This window comes from Pristiophorus japonicus, chromosome 7 (genome assembly GCF_044704955.1).
Source record: "Pristiophorus japonicus isolate sPriJap1 chromosome 7, sPriJap1.hap1, whole genome shotgun sequence".
In the NCBI taxonomy this organism is placed as follows: Eukaryota; Metazoa; Chordata; class Chondrichthyes; family Pristiophoridae; genus Pristiophorus; species Pristiophorus japonicus.
The window spans coordinates 204,399,381-204,417,348 of NC_091983.1; the positions used below are offsets into that span (position 1 = coordinate 204,399,381).

General features: G+C 43.3%; 1 protein-coding gene across 1 annotated transcript in view; it reads right to left on the reverse strand.

The window, feature by feature from the left end:
- rbks (ribokinase) overlaps positions 1-17,968 on the reverse strand; it is a 220,502-nt gene that overhangs the window by 109,254 nt on the left and 93,280 nt on the right. Inside the window, exon 6 of the mRNA XM_070885723.1 lies at positions 11,671-11,762. Coding sequence (XP_070741824.1) covers positions 11,671-11,762 — 92 coding nt within the window. The remainder of the gene's footprint in view (positions 1-11,670; positions 11,763-17,968) is intronic.

Below are 17,968 nucleotides of genomic sequence, written 5' to 3' on the forward strand. Positions count from 1 at the left end.
ATAACCCTTAATTCCCTTATTGGTTAAAAATCTATCTATCTGTGACTTGAATACATTCAATGAGCTAGCCTCAACTGCTTCCTTGGGCAGAGAATTCCACAGATTCACAACCCTCTGGGAGAAGAAATTCCTTCTTAAATTGGCTCCCCCGTATTTTGAGGCTGTGCCCCCTAGTTCTAGTCTCCCCGACCAGTGGAAACAACCTCTCTGCCTCTATCTTGTCTATCCCTTTCATTATTTTAAATGTTTCTATAAGATCAACCCTCATCCTTCTGAACTCCAACGAGTAAAGACCCAGTCTACTCAATCTATCATCATAAGGTAACCCCCTAATCTCCGGTATCAGCCGAGTGAATCGTCTCTGTACCCCCTCCACAGCTAGTATATCCTTCCTTAAGTAAGGTGACCAAAACTGCACACAGTACTCCAGGTGCGGCCTCACCAATACCATGTACAGTTGCAGTAGGACCTCCCTGCTTTTGTACTCCATCCCTCTCGCAATGAAGGCCAACATTCCATTCGCCTTCCTGATTACCTGCTGCACCTGCAAACTAACTTTTTGGGATTCATGCACAAGGACCCCCAGGTCCCTCTGCACCGTAGCATGTTGTAATTTCTCCCATTCAAATAATATTCCCTTTTACTGTTTTTTTCCAAGGTGGATGACCTCACATTTTCCAACATTGTATTCTATCTGCCAAACCTTAGCCCATTCGCTTAACCTATCTAAATCTCTTTGCAGCCTCTCTGTGTCCTCTACACAACCCGCTTTCCCACTAATCTTTGTATCATCTGTAAATTTTGTTACACTACACTCTACCCCTCTTCCAGGTCATCTATGTATATTATAAACAGTTGTGGTCCCAGCACCGATCCCTGTGGCACACCACTAACCACCCATTTCCAACCCGAAAAGGACCCATTTATCCCGACTTTCTGCTTTCTGTTAGCCAGCCAATTCTCGATCCATGTTAATACATTTGCTCTGACTCCGCGTACCTTTATCTTCTGCAGTAACCTTTTGTGTGGCACCTTATCGAATGCCTTTTGGAAATCTAAATACACCACATCCATCGGTACACCTCTATCCACCATGCTCGTTATATCCTCAAAGAATTCCAGTAAATTAGTTAAACATGATTTCCCCTTCATGAATCCAAGTTGCGTCTGCTTGATTGCACTATTCCTATCTAGATGTCCCGCTATTTCTTCCTTAATGATAGCTTCAAGCATTTTCCCCACTACAGATGTTAAACTAACCGGCCTATAGTTACCTGCCTTTTGTCTGCCCCATTTTTTAAACAGAGGCGTTACGTTAGCTGCTTTCCAATCTGCTGGTACCTCCCCAGAGTCCAGAGAATTTTGGTAGATTATAACGAATGCATCTACTATAACTTCCGCCATCTCTTTTAAATACCCTGGGATGCATTTCATTAGGACCAGGGGACTTGTCTACCTTGAGTCCCATTAGCCTGTCCAGCACTACCCCCCAAGTGATAGTGATTATCTCAAGGTCCTCCCTTCCCACATTCCCGTGACCAGCAATTTTTGGCATGGTTTTTGTGTCTTCCACTGTGAAGACCGAAGCAAAATAATTGTTTAAGGTCTCAGCCATTTCCACATTTCCTATTATTAAATCCCCCTTCTCATCTTCTAAGGGACCAACGTTTACTTTTGTCACACTTTTCCGTTTTATATATCGGTAAAAGCTTTCAGGAAGGATAGACAGAAAGGAAAAGGAGGTGAGGTAGCGTTGCTGGTTAAAGAGGAAATTAACACAATAGTAAGAAGGACATTAGCTTTGATGATGTGGAATTTGTATGAGTCGAGCTGCGGAATACCAAAGGGCAGAAAACGCTAGTGGGAGTTGTGTACAGAACACCAAACAGTAGTAGTGAGGTTGGGGATAGCAAGAAATTAGGGATGCATGCAATAAAGGTACAGCAGTTATCATGGGTGACTTTAATCTACATATAGATTGAGCTAACCAAACTGGTAGCAGTATGGTGGAGGAGGATTTCCTGGAGTGTATTACGGATGGTTTTCTGGACCAATATGTCAGGGAACCAATTAGAGGGCTGGCCATCCTAGACTGGGTGATGTGTAATGAGAAAGGACTAATTAGCAATCTTGTTGTGCGAGGCCCCTTGTGGAAGAGTGACCATAATATGGTAGAATTATTTATTAAGATGGAGAGTGACACAGTTAATTCAGAGACGAGGGTCCTGAACTTCAGGAAAGGTAATTTCGATGGTATGAGATGTGAATTGGCTAGAATAGACTGGTGAATGATACTTAAAGGGTTGACGGTGGATAGGCAATGGCAAACATTTAAAGATCACATGGATGAACTTCAACAATTGTACATCCCTGTCTAGAGTAAAAATAAAATGGGGAAGGTGTCTCAACTGTGGCTAACAAGGGAAATTAAGGATCGTGTTAAATCCAAGGAAGAGGCATATAAATTGGCCAGAAAAAGCAGCAAACCTGAGGACTGGGAGAAATTTAGAATTCAGCAGAGGAGGACAAAGGGTTTAATTAGGAGGGGGGAAATAGAGTATGAGAGGAAGCCTGTTGGGAACATAAAAATTGACTGCAAAAGCTTCTATAGATATGTGAAGAGAAAAAGATTAGTAAAGACAAACGTAGGTCCCTTGCAGTCAGAATCAGGTGAATTTATCATGTGGAACAAAGAAATGGCAAACCAATTGAACAAATAATTCGAAATAACCTTCCGGAAATACTCGGGGACCGAGGGTCTCGTGAGAAGGAGGAACTGAAGGAAATCCTTATTAGTCGGGAAATTGTGTTAGGGAAATTGTTGGGATTGAAGGCCGATAAATCCCCAGGGCCTGATAGTCTGCATCCCAGAGTACTTAAGGAAGTGGCCCCAGAAATAGTGGATGCATTGGTGATCATTTTCTAATAGTCTATCGACTCTGGATCAGTTCCTATGGACTGGAGGGTAGCTAATGTAACACCATTTTTAAAAAATGGAGAGAAAACGGGTAATGATAGACTGGCTAGCCAGACATCAGTAGTGGGGAAAATGTTGGAATCAATTATTAAAGATGAAATAGTAGCGCATTTGGAAAGCAGTGACAGGATCGGTCCAAGTCAGCATGGATTATGAAAGGGAAATCATGCTTGACAAATCTTCTGGAATTTTTTGAGGATGTAACTAGTAGAGTGGACAAGGGAGAACCAGTGGATGTGGTGTATTTGGACATTCAAAAGGCTTTTGACAAGGTCCCACACAAGAGATTGGTGTGCAAAATTAAATCACATGGTATTGGGGGTAATATATTGACATGGATGGAAAACTGGATGGCAGACAGGAAGCAGAGAGTTGGGATAAACGGGTCCTTTTCGGAATGGCAGGCAGTGACTAGTGGGGTGCCGCAGGGCTCAGTGCTGGTACCCCAGCTATTTACAATATACATCAATGATTCAAGTGAAGGAATTGAGTGTAATATCTCCAAGTTTGCAGATGACACTAAGCTGGGTGGCGGTGTGAGCTGTGAGGAGGATGCTAAGAGGCTGCAGAGTGACTTGGACAGGTTAGGTGAGTGGGCAAATGTATGGCAGATGCAGTATAATGTGGATAAATGTGAGGTTATCCACTTTGGTGGCAAAAACAGGAAGACAGATTATTAACTGAATGGTGACAGATTAGGAAAAGTGGAGGTGCAACGAGACGTGGGTGTCATGGTACATCAGTCATTGAAAGTTGGCATGCAGGTAATGCAGACGGTGAAGAAGGCAAATGGCATGTTGGCCTCCATAGCTAGGGGATTTGAGTACAGGACTGCAGTTGTACAGGGCCTTGGTGAAGCTTCACCGGGAATATTGTGTTCAGTTTTGGTCTCCTAATCTGAGGAAGGACGTTCTTGCTATTGAGGGAGTGCAGCAAAGGTTCCCCAGACTGAATCCTGGGATGGCAGGACTGACATACGAGGAGCGACTGGATCGACTGGGCCTGTATTCACTGGAGTTTAGATGGATGAGAGAGGATCTCATGGAAACATATAAAATTCTGACGGGACTGGACAGGTTAGATGCAGGAAGAAGGTTCCCGATGTTGGGGAAGTCCAGAACCAGGGGACACAGTCTAAGCATAAGGGGTAAGCCATTTAGGACCGAGATGAGAAGAAACTTCTTCACTCAGAGAGTTGTTAACCTGTAGAATTCTCTACTGCAAGAGAGTTGATGCCAATTCGTTGGATATATTCAAGAGCTAGATATGGCCCTGACGGCTAAAGGGATCAAGGGGTATGGAGAGAAAGCAGGAAAGGGGTACTGAGGTGAATGAGCAGCCATGATCTTATTGAATAGTTGTGCAGGCTCGAAGGGCCGAATGGCCTACTCCTGCACCCATTTTCTATGTTTCTATGTTTACCCAAAGAGTGGTGAAAATGTGGAACTCGCTACCATAGGGAGTTGTTGAAGCGAATAGTACAGATGCATTTAAGGGAAGGCTAGACAAGCATATGAGGGAGAACGGATTAGAGGGTTATGCTGATCGATTACGATGAGGAAAGACAGGAGGAGCTCGAGCGGTACATAAACGCCGGCATGGACTGGTTGAACCGAATGGCCTGTTTCTGTGCCGTATATCCTATGTAATCCTTAAGTGAGGCACATGCCTGACTCCAGACTGAGAGATTTGTATCGACAATGCTTCTGGCTCTGAATTAGTCTCTTTTGAATGTGTATAAATTATTGGCTGCTTTGCAGGGAAGCCATGGCTTCAATTCCTAGCCATGAATTTTGATAAGGGACCACCAGCATTGTAGGGCTTGTTCCACCATTCCCAAGCCTGATAAACCATCAGGACCAAACAAGCAGCCTGGGCCACTCACATGCAACGCTCTTAGTAGAGTACAACAAATTTGGATGTGGCAATATATTCTTCCTGCAGATGCCGTGCTGTCAGGAAGTGTGAATAATTTCATAAACTATGTATGGAAATGTACACTCATAAAATGTGTGCAATTGCAGACCTAATTAGTCTTGTAACATTTATGTAAATGTATACCTATATGCACAGTAGCTTCAAGCCAGTGTAATCAAGCAATACAAACCAGAAAGTTTGAGGTTTCATTCTCAAACTGTGTTGGGTTCTCTAATCTCAATTGTGGGGGTAATAAGGAAGGTCCAATTGATAAAACACAGAGATTAATTTCAGTGTTAAAATGGGCGATAAAATGCAATGGAGCATGGTTCTGAAGTAATGAACTCTGGTAGTTTGAGTTCAGTCTTTTGTAGATGAAAGCATAAAACTATTGATCTCCAAAAGTGACTCAGTAGATTCAGAAAGAATGTATGAAAAAAATAATCCCATCCACTTCCATTTACCTCATTTAAATTCTTGATGAAGGCATAACATTTTAGTCCATATTATCGTATATTTTCCCCAATTACAATATTCATAACAGGAGTACTCGACAAACTTCTTAGATTATGAAATGCAGTATGCTATAGGTTGTGGTGGTAGAGAGGCGACAACACGTCTTGCCTACCTCCATCACCGCCATAACAATAGTCTTTATAACAACTGGCTGTCAAAGTAACTCATTAAATGTGAAGCACTTTGAGACAGTTCAGAGACAAGACAAGGTGGTATGTCGTATGACAACAATTTGCATTTATATAGTAGCTTTAATGTAGAAAAGCATCCCAGGGTGCCTCACAGAAGTATAATGAAACAAAAATGGATGCCAACACAAAGGAGACAATCAGACAAAACACTTTAAGGAGGATCTTAAAGGAGGATAGGAGGGTTTAGGAAGTGAATTCCAGCCTGGATGGCCGCCAAAGCAGGGGTGAAAGGAGGGGGGCATGCACAAAAGGGAGGTGGGGGTGAGTGGTGCTGGAGTTGTAGAACTACAAGAGGTTACAGAGATAGGAAAGGAAAGGCCACAAAGAGATTTAAACACAGGGATGAGAACTTTAAAATTGGTGTTGGGGTACCCGGAGCCAATGTCGGTCAGCAAGGACAGGGGTGATGGGTGAGCGGAACTTGGTGCGGGATAGGATATGGGCAGTAGAATTTTGGATGAGCTGAAGGTTATGGAGGGTAGAGGTTTGGAGGTCACACAGGAAACCATTGGAATAGTTGAGTCTTGAGAAGGGCATGGATGAAGCTTTCAGCTGCAGATGGGCTGACCCAGGGGTAGGAACGAGCCATGTTATGAAGGTAGAAGTAGGCAGCCTTTGTGATGGAGGATATAAAGTCAGAAGTTCAGCTTGGAGTCGAATAGGATGCTGAGATTGTGTCCCTGCCACAGTGTCTGGGGAGGGAGAGGGAATTAGTGGCGAGGGTATGGAATTTGTATCAGGAGCTGAAGGCATTGGCTTCAGTTTTCCCAATGTTTAACTGGAGGAAATTACAGCTTATCCAAGACTGGTTATTGGAAAAGCAGTCAGACAACACAGAAGTAGTGCAGGGACTGAGAAAGATGGTGGAGAGGTAAATCTGGGTATCATCAGTAACACGTGAAAACTGACCCTATGTCTGCGGATGATGTCATCAAGGGGTAGCATAGAAATGAGAAATAGGAGGGGGGGCAAGGATAGGTCCTTGGAGGACTCCAGCGGTAAAGGTGCATGGGCAGAAAGAGAAGCCAGTTTTGGAGATGATCGGATAGGTAAAATTGGAACCAAGCGAGGGCATCCAACGGAGCTGGATAATGGAGATGGTGAGATCGATACTGTCAACGACTGTAAAGAGGTTGAGGAGGGATATTGCACAAAGTCACTGCGTACATCTTATGTGACTTTGCTTAGGGCTGTTTCAGTCCTGTGGCAGGGACAGAAATCTGATTGAAAAGATTCAAACATGCAGTTGTAGGAAAGATAGGTACAGATTTATGAGGAGACATCACGTTCAAGAACTTAGGAGAGGAAATGGAGGTTGCAGATGGGGTGATAGTTTGCAAGGATTGAGAGGCTAAGGATGGGCTTTTTGAAGGGGGTGGACAATGACAGTGGTTTTGTAAGGTAGTGGTAGAATATTTGAGAAGAGGGAACCATTTACAATGTCAGATAGCATGGGGGCCAGGAAGGGAAATTGGGTAGTTAACAGTTTAGTGTATATGGGGTCAAGCAGTGGGTCCCATGGATAATATCAACTCAGAATGGGCAAGAAGGGAAATAGGAGAGAAACTGGAGAAAGATGTGGCTTCAGGGCTATGGCAGGGAGGGAACCTGGAGGGAGATTTTGGCTCAGTTGGCAAGGGGAAGGGTTAGAAGCAGCTTATTGGATGGTCTCAATCTTAGAGACAAAGAATGGAGGGGGCAGGGGAGAGGGGTTTAAAAGAGACAGTTGGTAGCACTGAAAAGAATCCAGGGTTATCCTTGCTCTCCAGGATGATCCTGGAATCATGTGTAGTTTTGGCACAGGACATTGTGGTACAAAAGCGCTTGATGTGGTCCAGCTAGATCTGGTGATGGATAGCTAAACCAGTTGTGTGCCAGATATGCTCAAGTCTGCACCCTTTGATTTGAGGGAGCAACAATGGAGGCCATAACATGGAATTGACCATCTGGGAGGGAGTAAAGGTGTTGCTTTTTTATTTCTACCAGTAACAATAACTGGAGTCTTTGCTTCAGTAAAAGCAAACCGTGAACTTATTTGCCGAGATATTCCATGCTTGTATCAGGATTTCAATCAACTCCAGACCATTTCCCCATGTAGTTTAGCTCCTCCCACATATACTATCAGAGGATAGAACTAGGGAAACAGTTCCCAAGAGAACTGTCCCCACCCACACAGAATCCTCAGAAAGTGGAGATCCTTATGAATAGACTCTGGTTCCCACCACACATACACACAAATATTTAAGACTCAGACCAGCTCAGACCAGCTACAAGGAAATACACCCTTGGGTGGATGACAGAAAAGCTTCATGTTAAGTGCTAAAAGGCCTGAAATTCACGGTCCCTGAAGGGACGGCTACCACAGAGTTTGGGCGGTTGATGGAAAAAATTCGATCGGCCGCCGCGGTCGGGTACTTTTCCCAACCCGAGCCATATTCAGCTCGGGGAGGATTTGAGCGGTGTTCACTTCCACTGGAAACTGTGCTGTGAAGCCGCTGTAAAGGAAGGTTTCCAACAGTGAGCTCTGCAACTTGCGGGCCACTGAAAAGGGACTACCATAGCAAAATTCACCAAGGGTAGGACTTTTCCCGGCAGTGCCTCCGCGAGGTTGTCGATGTGGTGCTCGAACGTGACACCACTGGGGCCTTTTGGTAAAATGTTTTATTACTTATCATTTTTATTTCATTTTCCAGAATGCATCCGCAGTATTTATCTTTTGATATAGTTTTATTAATTATTAGTGTTTTTATTTCATTTTCCAGCACCCACATTATTTATCTTTTCATATAATTTTATTAATTGTTTTTGGCTCCATTAAAGCTGCTGAGTGCTGCTCAGAGGTTTGCACATACCTCTGTACCTTTGTACAACTTTCAGGTCTGACTCTTTAGTGGAGTCCTGTGGGCTGCAGGGTTCACCCTGAGGATGGGAGGAGTGTTGGGAGGGCGACACCTGGTACACCTGCTCAGAAGCAGGGCGGCACGCAGGAGAAGGCATCGGCGTCAGCACCATGCAGAGGCGCAGCGGGCAAGGGAGGCAGCAGTCATGATTCATTCATTCTGCGCCAGACCAGTGTGCCCATCGTCTTCACTGACCCGAATCAGGATATCCCCTGTGCACTTGGCTGCTCACTCCACTGTAGAACCCCAGGACAGCGCCAGAGCATGCATACAATGATGCTCATTGTGCCACCAGGTGCATCAGCGAGCAGCGTATAGTCATCCTTAAGCAGAGATTCCGGTGCCTGAACCGCTCCGGTGGCACCTTGCAGTACTCTCCTCAACGAATCTCTATAATCGTCGTGGTCTGCTGCATGCTACACAACCTGGCCATCATGAGGGGACAGCCACTGCAGGTCGAGCCAGGCGTACCACCTGAGGAGGAGGAGGAGGCGCAGGAAAAGGAGGATCCTTGTCGCCCCAGAGTTAGGAGGCGTCGACCCATTGCCACCTTGGAAGGGCCGGGTGCAGAGTGGCCAGCACACTCCTGGGAGGGTGCGTCCGCACATATGTGGAGGTACCTGACACCTCCCCTGCAATCTCCCTCCATGCATTATGTACTGGCGGTCTGCCAGATCTCCCCACATCAGGAAACAGTATTCTTCTTCTGTCCTCCATACTGCCCATCAGTGTCTCCAGCTCCATATCAGTGAACCTGTTAGCTCTCCTTGCACCTCTTACACCAGTCATCCTTCCAACCACCTTCCCCTCCTCAGGGCGCTGCTGCAAACCCTGGTCTTTAAAAAGCCCAGGGAATAGCTGGCTCATTAGAAGCCCTTACCTGCATGCTGAATTTCTCAGTGGTGATAACGCTCAAATTAAGACAGCCACACCGCTGAAAAACCCACTTTGGAAGGGTTCATTAGCGCTGGAACCCATTTGTTCACTTTTGGAGCTGAATATGGGGTGGCCAAGCCACAAAAACGTTTTGCCGCTAATGGCCACAAAAAGTGGGGGGAACACCAGCTTTCCAGCTGTACTGAATTTCAGGCCCGAAATGTTTAAATAGACAAATGATAAATTGTTGTACCACAGCCTATTTAAATCATTCATTTATTCAAACACTAAAAAAAACATATTGACACAACTGTGAGCTGAAGTCCAGAAACCAATGTTGTCGCTGGGGGACATTGGCAGCCGGTAGTGTGTGTTGAGCATCAAAAACAATATAATTGGAGGCACATTTTACACATGGGTGGTGATTTTGTAGCAACTGTTATTCTTGGCAAAGGGATCCATATCATGGGAGCAGAGAGGAAATCCAGGCTTGTCTCAGGTATACGTATGTATCTATAGAGTTGTTGATGGTGGTGGTCTGGGCATTTGCATTCAGTGCCCAATAAATCAGCCCAGTAATAAAATACTTCCTTTATTATATCACATCCGGTACAAGTAATGAAGCAGAAAGCCATACATTTCTACAGGTATGCTTCTACTTCATGACATGCATAAATACTTACTGCTTTATTCATAGGCAAGGATTAGGAATATTGTTGCACAATATTGGTTCCAAAGTATGAAAGGATATGTACAGCAGTTGGAACAATAGAGTTGCTAAGTTGCACAAACAGCTGTGTGCAAATAAAACGATGACTTGAATAAAATTGATTGTCAGTTAGACGTTGGTGAATCAAAAGCAATTCTGTATGCATCCATCTTCCATCCATTTTAATAATCTACACACAATAGAAAGAGAAAATGCTGGAAAAGCAATGGCCTAAAAATGAGCTTTTGACCAGCGCACCCGAACCAAGGAAATCAGTCTTCGGGTCCTAACTACGGATTTGGAATAAGCTGCGGCGCTGGACGTGCCATCAAAGGAAGTTCTCCCAAACAAAGACATCAATGTTGGGCCACATGCCTTGCCGACAACAGCTCTCAGGTAAGTCCTGGGTGGGGGATTGAAGCAGGCTATGGAGGGGAGGTGGGATGGGGGAGGTGATGGTGATTCTTGTGGAATCATGGGAGCACTCCTACTCCTCTGAAATGGATAGGCCCGACGCAAACCCGTTCATCGCTGACTGATTTCTTAATGGGGTCCTTCAATAGGTGTCAGGACTCTAATTTACATATTTAAGGGGCCTAATACTAGATTTAGGCATCCCAAGGACAACTAAAATAAAAAGGCCCCCACAAATTTAGCAGTGGGACCAATGCCTGCGAGATTGAGTGCAGACCATCCTTCTGCTAAATTGGTATGTTTTGCGCCTGCTTTACACCTGAAAGACAAGCGCAATGTATAACAATTTCTACTCCAGTAGATCAGAGTCTGATGAAGGGTCCACATCTGAAATGTCATAACCTATCTTTTCAGGTACTGACTGATCTGCTGTGCATACTCAGCATTTTCTGTTTTTCTTTTTGTTACACGAAAGAGATAGCTTGAATACTAAATTATATAATACAAGCTATGACGTAAATATGCTGCGAATAGAAATATAACATTCAACGCCATTTCATTTGAATGAAGCCCTTTGGTCCCTTCCTAATGTAGCTAGAGAATGTCTCTTTCCCAACTGCACCTACGTGGTATCAATAACATGCCATCTCATGGACTGCTGCCATTTCTGGTCTCAGCAAGAAATAGCGCCTCCCCTTTGGACAATTTCAATTCTGCCCAGTTCACATAAAACTGAGCAGAGACCAACATTCGCCTCTATCTTCATTGATAATCTTGGTACTAAATGCAAGCAAATGCTTAGAATCAGACTCCTAACCCAATTTGGGATGGTGGGGGGGGGCAGTGAATTGAATAGTTTTGATATATTTTACATCAAGTGCTCCCAGATCCAGCAAAGCTTGAACAGGTAAGACAATTCTTCCACATTGCTCCAAAACTATGCCTCAACTCCAATCTTAGAAGGTGTGACATTTCCATTTCCTACACCAGCCTTCTGCCAATATGTACAGTGATATTATGAGCAGTTCTGCTCTGTGAATCCTTGTAACTGGCAGAAGAATGAATTTAATCTCATTGACCTGGGCTGCTTTTGAACCCAGGTCCCAAGGCCAAAAAGACAGTTAACGCAGTGCATCATCTAGTGTCAAATAAGATATAGCACTACAGTACCTCAGTCTCGTTGCAACAGAAGACATCTGTCTCTTTGTAGAAGTCAGGATCGAGATCAGCAACAGCCGGAGCAGGATTGAAGATGGTTTTCACTGAAAGATTTGTTTTATAAAAAGAAAATGGCATTAAAAGGTAATAAATGCTTTGAGAAGGCCATTAAAAGGTAATAAACCTTTGGGCGAGGTTATAAGAAAATAGCTCTAGGAAGGGGTTCAGATAAGATAATAAACCACAAGTGTAAAGCTCAAGCTGTTGATTGTCATCTGAATACCAAGATGATATTTAAAAAAATATATATCTGTCTAGAGAAATCTGAGCCACCAGATTGCCATCTACAGAAGATGTTATTCTTTCAGCGAGAAGTGTCCAAACCAACATTCTTCCCTGTTTGGACAGAAAATTAGCCATTTGAATGAAATCTCTTTTATCCCCTCCCAAGCTGGTGGCAGATTAATCTGACATAATTGGAATTGGGAAAGGGATTTTTTTTTAAAATTCATTCACAGGATGTGGATGTCGCTGGCAAGGCCAGCATTTATTGGCCATCGCTAAATATACTTTTGGGCAAGGACTACATTTAACGTAAAATACTGGAGAGAGGGCAGGAGACATTTTCCCCCAAGGGTATCTACTTGGTTTAGTCAGTAAAGATACTGCTTTATGGAGGAGATGTGCCATTTGTGAACTCCAAGCTGGTTAAAAAAAAATCCCAATTGGGTTATATCCTCTGTACAGCATTAGATTTGTTTTACTACTGCAAGATTTGAATCTGTATTGGATTACTGAGAGAAGAAATATATATAAAAAACATATATATGCACATCATCTTGGTTTGGACACTTCTCACTGAAATATTAACATCTTCCGCAGATGGCAGTCTAGTGGCTCAGAATTCAAGATGATGTGCATATATATATATTTAAATATCAACATGTTTCCAGACTTCTAGACCCAAGGCTGATTATATAATATAAAAGCACCAAAAGTATGCATAATGTGGTTTCATAGGAGTGGCGCTCAAATGGAGACCTGTGATCTCTCCCCAATTACTTTTCTTCCTGATGAAACTCAAAATCAAACTCAGAAACCTACGATTCCTCAAGCTACAAGGAGGAATCCAATTCCACACTTTTAGTTTAACTGGAGACTGAGAGCTGTTCTTGAGACTGTTATGCGAGGCCCCTTGGGGAAGAGTGACCATAATATGGTGGAATTCTGCATTAGGATGGAGAATGAAACAGTTAATTCAGAGACCATGGGCCAGAACTTAAAAAAGGCTAACTTTGAAGGTATGAGGCGTGAATTGGCTAGGATAGATTGGCGAATGATACTTAAGAGGTTGACTGTGGATGGGCAATGGCAGACATTTAGAGACCGCATGGATGAACTACAACAATTGTACATTCCTGTCTGGCGTAAAAATAAAAAAGGGAAGGTGGATCAACCGTGGCTATCAAGGGAAATCTGGGATAGTATTAAAGCCAAGGAAGTGGCATACAAATTGGCCAGAAATAGCAGCGAACCCGGGGACTGGGAGAAATTTAGAACTCAGCAGAGGAGGACAAAGGGTTTGATTAGGGCAGGGAAAATGGAGTACGAGAAGCAGCATGCAAGGAATATTAAGATGGATTGCAAAAGTTTCTATAGGTATGTAAAGAGAAAAAGGTTAGTAAAGACAAACGTAGGTCCCCTGCAGTCAGAATCAGGGGAAGTCATAACGGGGAACAAAGAAATGGCAGACCAATTGAACAAGTACTTTGGTTCGGTATTCACTAAGGAGGACACAAACAACCTTCCGGATATAAAAGGGGTCAGAGGATCTAGTAAGGAGGAGGAACTGAGGGAAATCCTTAATAGTCGGGAAATTGTGTTGGGGAAATTGATGGAATTGAAGGCCGATAAATCCCCAGGGCCTGATGGACTGCATCCCAGAGTACTTAAGGAGGTGGCCTTGGAAATAGCGGATGCATTGACAGTCATTTTCCAACATTCCATTGACTCTGGATCAGTTCCTATGGAGTGGAGGGTAGCCAATGTAACCCCACTTTTTAAAAAAGGAGGGAGAGAGAAAACAGGGAATTATAGACCAGTCAGCCTGACATCGATCGTGGGTAAAATGATGGAATCAATTATTAAGGATGTCATAGCAGTGCATTTGGAAAGAGGTGACATGACAGGTCCAAGTCAGCATGGATTTGTGAAAGGGAAATCATGCTTGACAAATCTTCTGGAATTTTTTGAGGATGTTTCCAGTAGAATGGACAAGAGAGAACCAGTTGATGTGGTGTATTTGGACTTTCAGAAGGCTTTCGACAAGGTCCCACACAAGAGATTAATGTGCAAAGTTAAAGCACATGGGATTGGGGGTAGTGTGCTGACATGGATTGAGAACTGGTTGTCATACAGGAAGCAAAGAGTAGGAGTAAATGGGTACTTTTCAGAACGGCAGGCAGTGACTAGTGGGGTACCGCAAGGTTCAGTGCTGGGGCCCCAGCTGTTTACACTGTACATTAATGATTTAGACGAGGGGATTAAATGTAGTATCTCCAAATTTGCGGATGACACTAAGTTGGGTGGCAGTGTGAGCTGCGAGGAGGATGCTATGAGGCTGCAGAGCGACTTGGATAGGTTAGGTGAGTGGGCAAATGCATGGCAGATGAAGTATAATGTGGATAAATGTGAGGTTATCCACTTTGGTGGTAAAAACAGAGAGACAGACTATTATCTGAATGGTGACAGATTAGGAAAAGGGGAGGTGCAACGAGACCTGGGTGTCATGGTACATCAGTCATTGAAGGTTGGCATGCAGGTACAGCAGGCGGTTAAGAAAGCAAATGGCATGTTGGCCTTCATAGCAAGGGGATTTGAGTACAGGGGCAGGGAGGTGTTGCTACAGTTGTACAGGGCCTTGGTGAGGCCACACCTGGAGTATTGTGTACAGTTTTGGTCTCCTAACCTGAGGAAGGACATTCTTGCTATTGAGGGAGTGCAGCGAAGGTTCACCAGACTGATTCCCGGGATGGCGGGACTGACCTATCAGGAAAGACTGAATCAACTGGGCTTGTATTCACCGGAGTTCAGAAGTATGAGAGGAGACCTCATAGAAACGTTTAAAATTCTGATGAGTTTAGACAGGTTAGATGCAGGAAGAATGTTCCCAATGTTGGGGAAGTCCAGAACCAGGGGACCAGGGGACACAGTCTAAGGATAAGGGGTAAGCCATTTAGGACCGAGATGAGGAGAAACTTCTTCACCCAGAGAGTGGTGAACCTGTGGAATTCTCTACCACAGAAAGTTGTTGAGGCCAATTCACTAAGTATATTCAAAAAGGAGTTAGATGAAGTCCTTACTACTAGGGGGAATCAAGGGGTATGGCGAGAAAGCAGGAATGGGGTACTGAAGTTGCATGTTCAGCCATGAACTCATTGAATGGCGGTGCAGGCTAGAAGGGCCGAATGGCCTACTCCTGCACCTATTTTCTATGTTTCTAATATTAATGTTGGTTTCCAATTCTGTTGGGTTTCTGGAGGTTGGCTTTTTTATATTTAACAGTGTCATCAATGGTGGGAGGTCCACATACTTTCTGCCAAAGGTACTTCCATCAATGTAACATTACATCCTATGTATTAGAGTTCCCATTAAGTATGCAATAGAAAACCTAGTTCGCCATTCGCAAGGGTACCAGTTCTGACAAGAATGAAGCTCTCAAGGTTTTTCTGTCACACATGCCTATAGACAAGAGTGTAGTTTTCTGAAAACCCACTGGCCCTCATTATGCAATTTGAGCCAGTAGATGACTTGTGCCTTAAATACAGTTGCACTTCCCTTTCTTCCAATCACATTAAAAACTGTTGTTTTGAGAAGATTGCCATGGTAAAATAGCAGATTGTAAGCAACACAACCACTCAAATACAAAACAAATGTTGCACTGCAATGAAAAGGAGAGGAGATATGAGCTGCAACACCTAGCAATCTTGTATAATGCTTTAAATTTGCATTTGTGGTTTATGATTGTACTGCCATGTATAACAGGCTTCAATCCAACTTTATTTCAAACAGAATAACATAATTCACTCAACAGGGGTGTGCAGCTTGTCAAAAACAAACATAAAAAATTAAAAAGCATAATTAAAGGGAAAGGAAAGTGTAGAAGTAATTATTATTCAAAGTAGTCTTCCTTTTCACAGAAATAATAAATTATACTTTTAGAAGTTATGATTTCAAAGTTGCTTTGAAGCATCAATTTTATCGTTGACCTGGACAGTTCAGAGTATGATATTTCTCTCAATGGGGCTGCTCTGATGATGCCATATCCTGTGTGTCCCACCCGATTCCTCCATTGCAAGCACCTGTGGTTGTGATTAGAGTCCTGCCTGAGGGCCTTGTGAGAGTTCCAGGCCCTGGGAATATCTGACTACAACCTAGGAAATTTGCATTCCCAACCTGCAGCCCAGGGATCAGGCATCTCTGGACCCCAGCTAAAGTTGCACTTCTCATGGTTTGCCATGAAGTTAATTCCTGTAATTTAAGTAACCAAAGCAGATTAGCAAGGAGGGAAAATCCTTTCCGAGGGTCTCGAGTTTGTCACTTAAACTGACACTGAAAAAAAAAGTTCAGAAATATTTGGTAACTGTACAATTTTGTTGTACAACAAGGGGGAGCAAAAAGTACTCCCCACAACCTCCTTTCCCTTCAATGACCAAATTATAGATCGAGAAATGGCCTTTCCATGCTTGTCTGTGAAACTGAGGTTATGTTAATGGATCGACAAGCCTTTAATTATTTAGCAAGACAGCACATGTGCATTGCTCAATCTCTGGAGAGTTTCAATCTTTCATATATCAGGCAATTCAGCACACTTCCCTTGCCAACAAAGTAAATGGCCCAGTCCGCTTCAGTTGTTTACATACAGTACTCCTTAATTTGAGGTGAACATTGCTTATCTGCTTTAATTTTATTTTGTGCACTTTCCTCAGAATATTAACCATCATTCAAGGGGCCTGCAACCTAGAAAATTTTACATGTAGGAATAATCAGGCCAAGCAGCGTGCTATCCAATGTACAGCGCGCTATCCAATGTACAGCGCAGCCTTTTGAGTACAAAGTTTAAACCGTCCACTCCACCACTGGCAGCCGTGCCTTTAGCTGCCTAGGCCTTAAGTTCTGTAAATCCATCCCTAAATCTCTTCGCCTCTCTACCTCTGTCTCCTCCTTTAAGATGCTCCTTAAAACTTATATCTTCAATCAAGATTTTGGACATCTCTTGATATGACTCAAAATGTTGTTTGATAACGCTCCTGTGAAGTGCCTTGGGACACTTTATTATGCTAAAGGCATTATATAAATGCAAGTTGTTATTGTTGACTACCCACACCTCCTGACCTCTGATTCTCAAAGACCAGCTGCAGATTTTCATTAATCAGCTTCTAGAACTATTCTCAACCACAAATATATACAAACCCCAACTTGCCCAAGATTGAGAGCTCTTATGTTTTCACTTAAATTTTGATTTCAATCAATCATGAAGCTGAGTATTACAGTGCTAATTTTCCGGCTCCACGATGCACATTAAGGCAATGAATATCTTCGAGCTGCACAGACCAGGAAGATTCCAGGTTCAATCCCTGATCTTTGCTGAGTTAGCTGATCTGATGCAGGGCATCAGGAGGGGACTGGGTTGGGGCGAGAAACAATTGGTCAGTGTTTCAGCTCCATATTCCTATCTAGTGACTTTCATGTGGACATCAGGTATAGACAGCATCATCTGGAATTCTCCCCAAAAGTCAAATAGCCATAATTTACAGGAATGCTTAATTAAATATAAGAGCTACGTAGGAGCTGCTAAAAATCCACAATTTTCACAAAATTAAGTTTGAAAGTGCAGGTTGCTCAGACATTAGTAATCTTCCTCCAATTTGCCAATATCAATAGGCCAAGGATTTTTGCTACTTAATATATGGTCATACACACTTTCACTGTCTTTCACAATTTCAAGTTAAGAGTTCAAATTCCACCTTCTGGTTTCACTGTTAGAACGTTGCAGCTGCAGTTATTCTGTACTTAGCAAACTCAAACCGACATGTGATGGCCTTCTGGGGAAGGTGAGTGAGGGTCTCACACATTACGGATTTAGTGGATTCAGTAGTTTCCGGAGTTATACTGCCGCTTGAAACACTTTGCCTAAGTGGCAGGAGAGCATGCAGAAACTCCTAAATATTATTATCAATAGTTTCTCGAGTTGATAAAACTACTCCATCACGTTACACAATAATTGACATGTTTGCAAAGTAGTATGGTT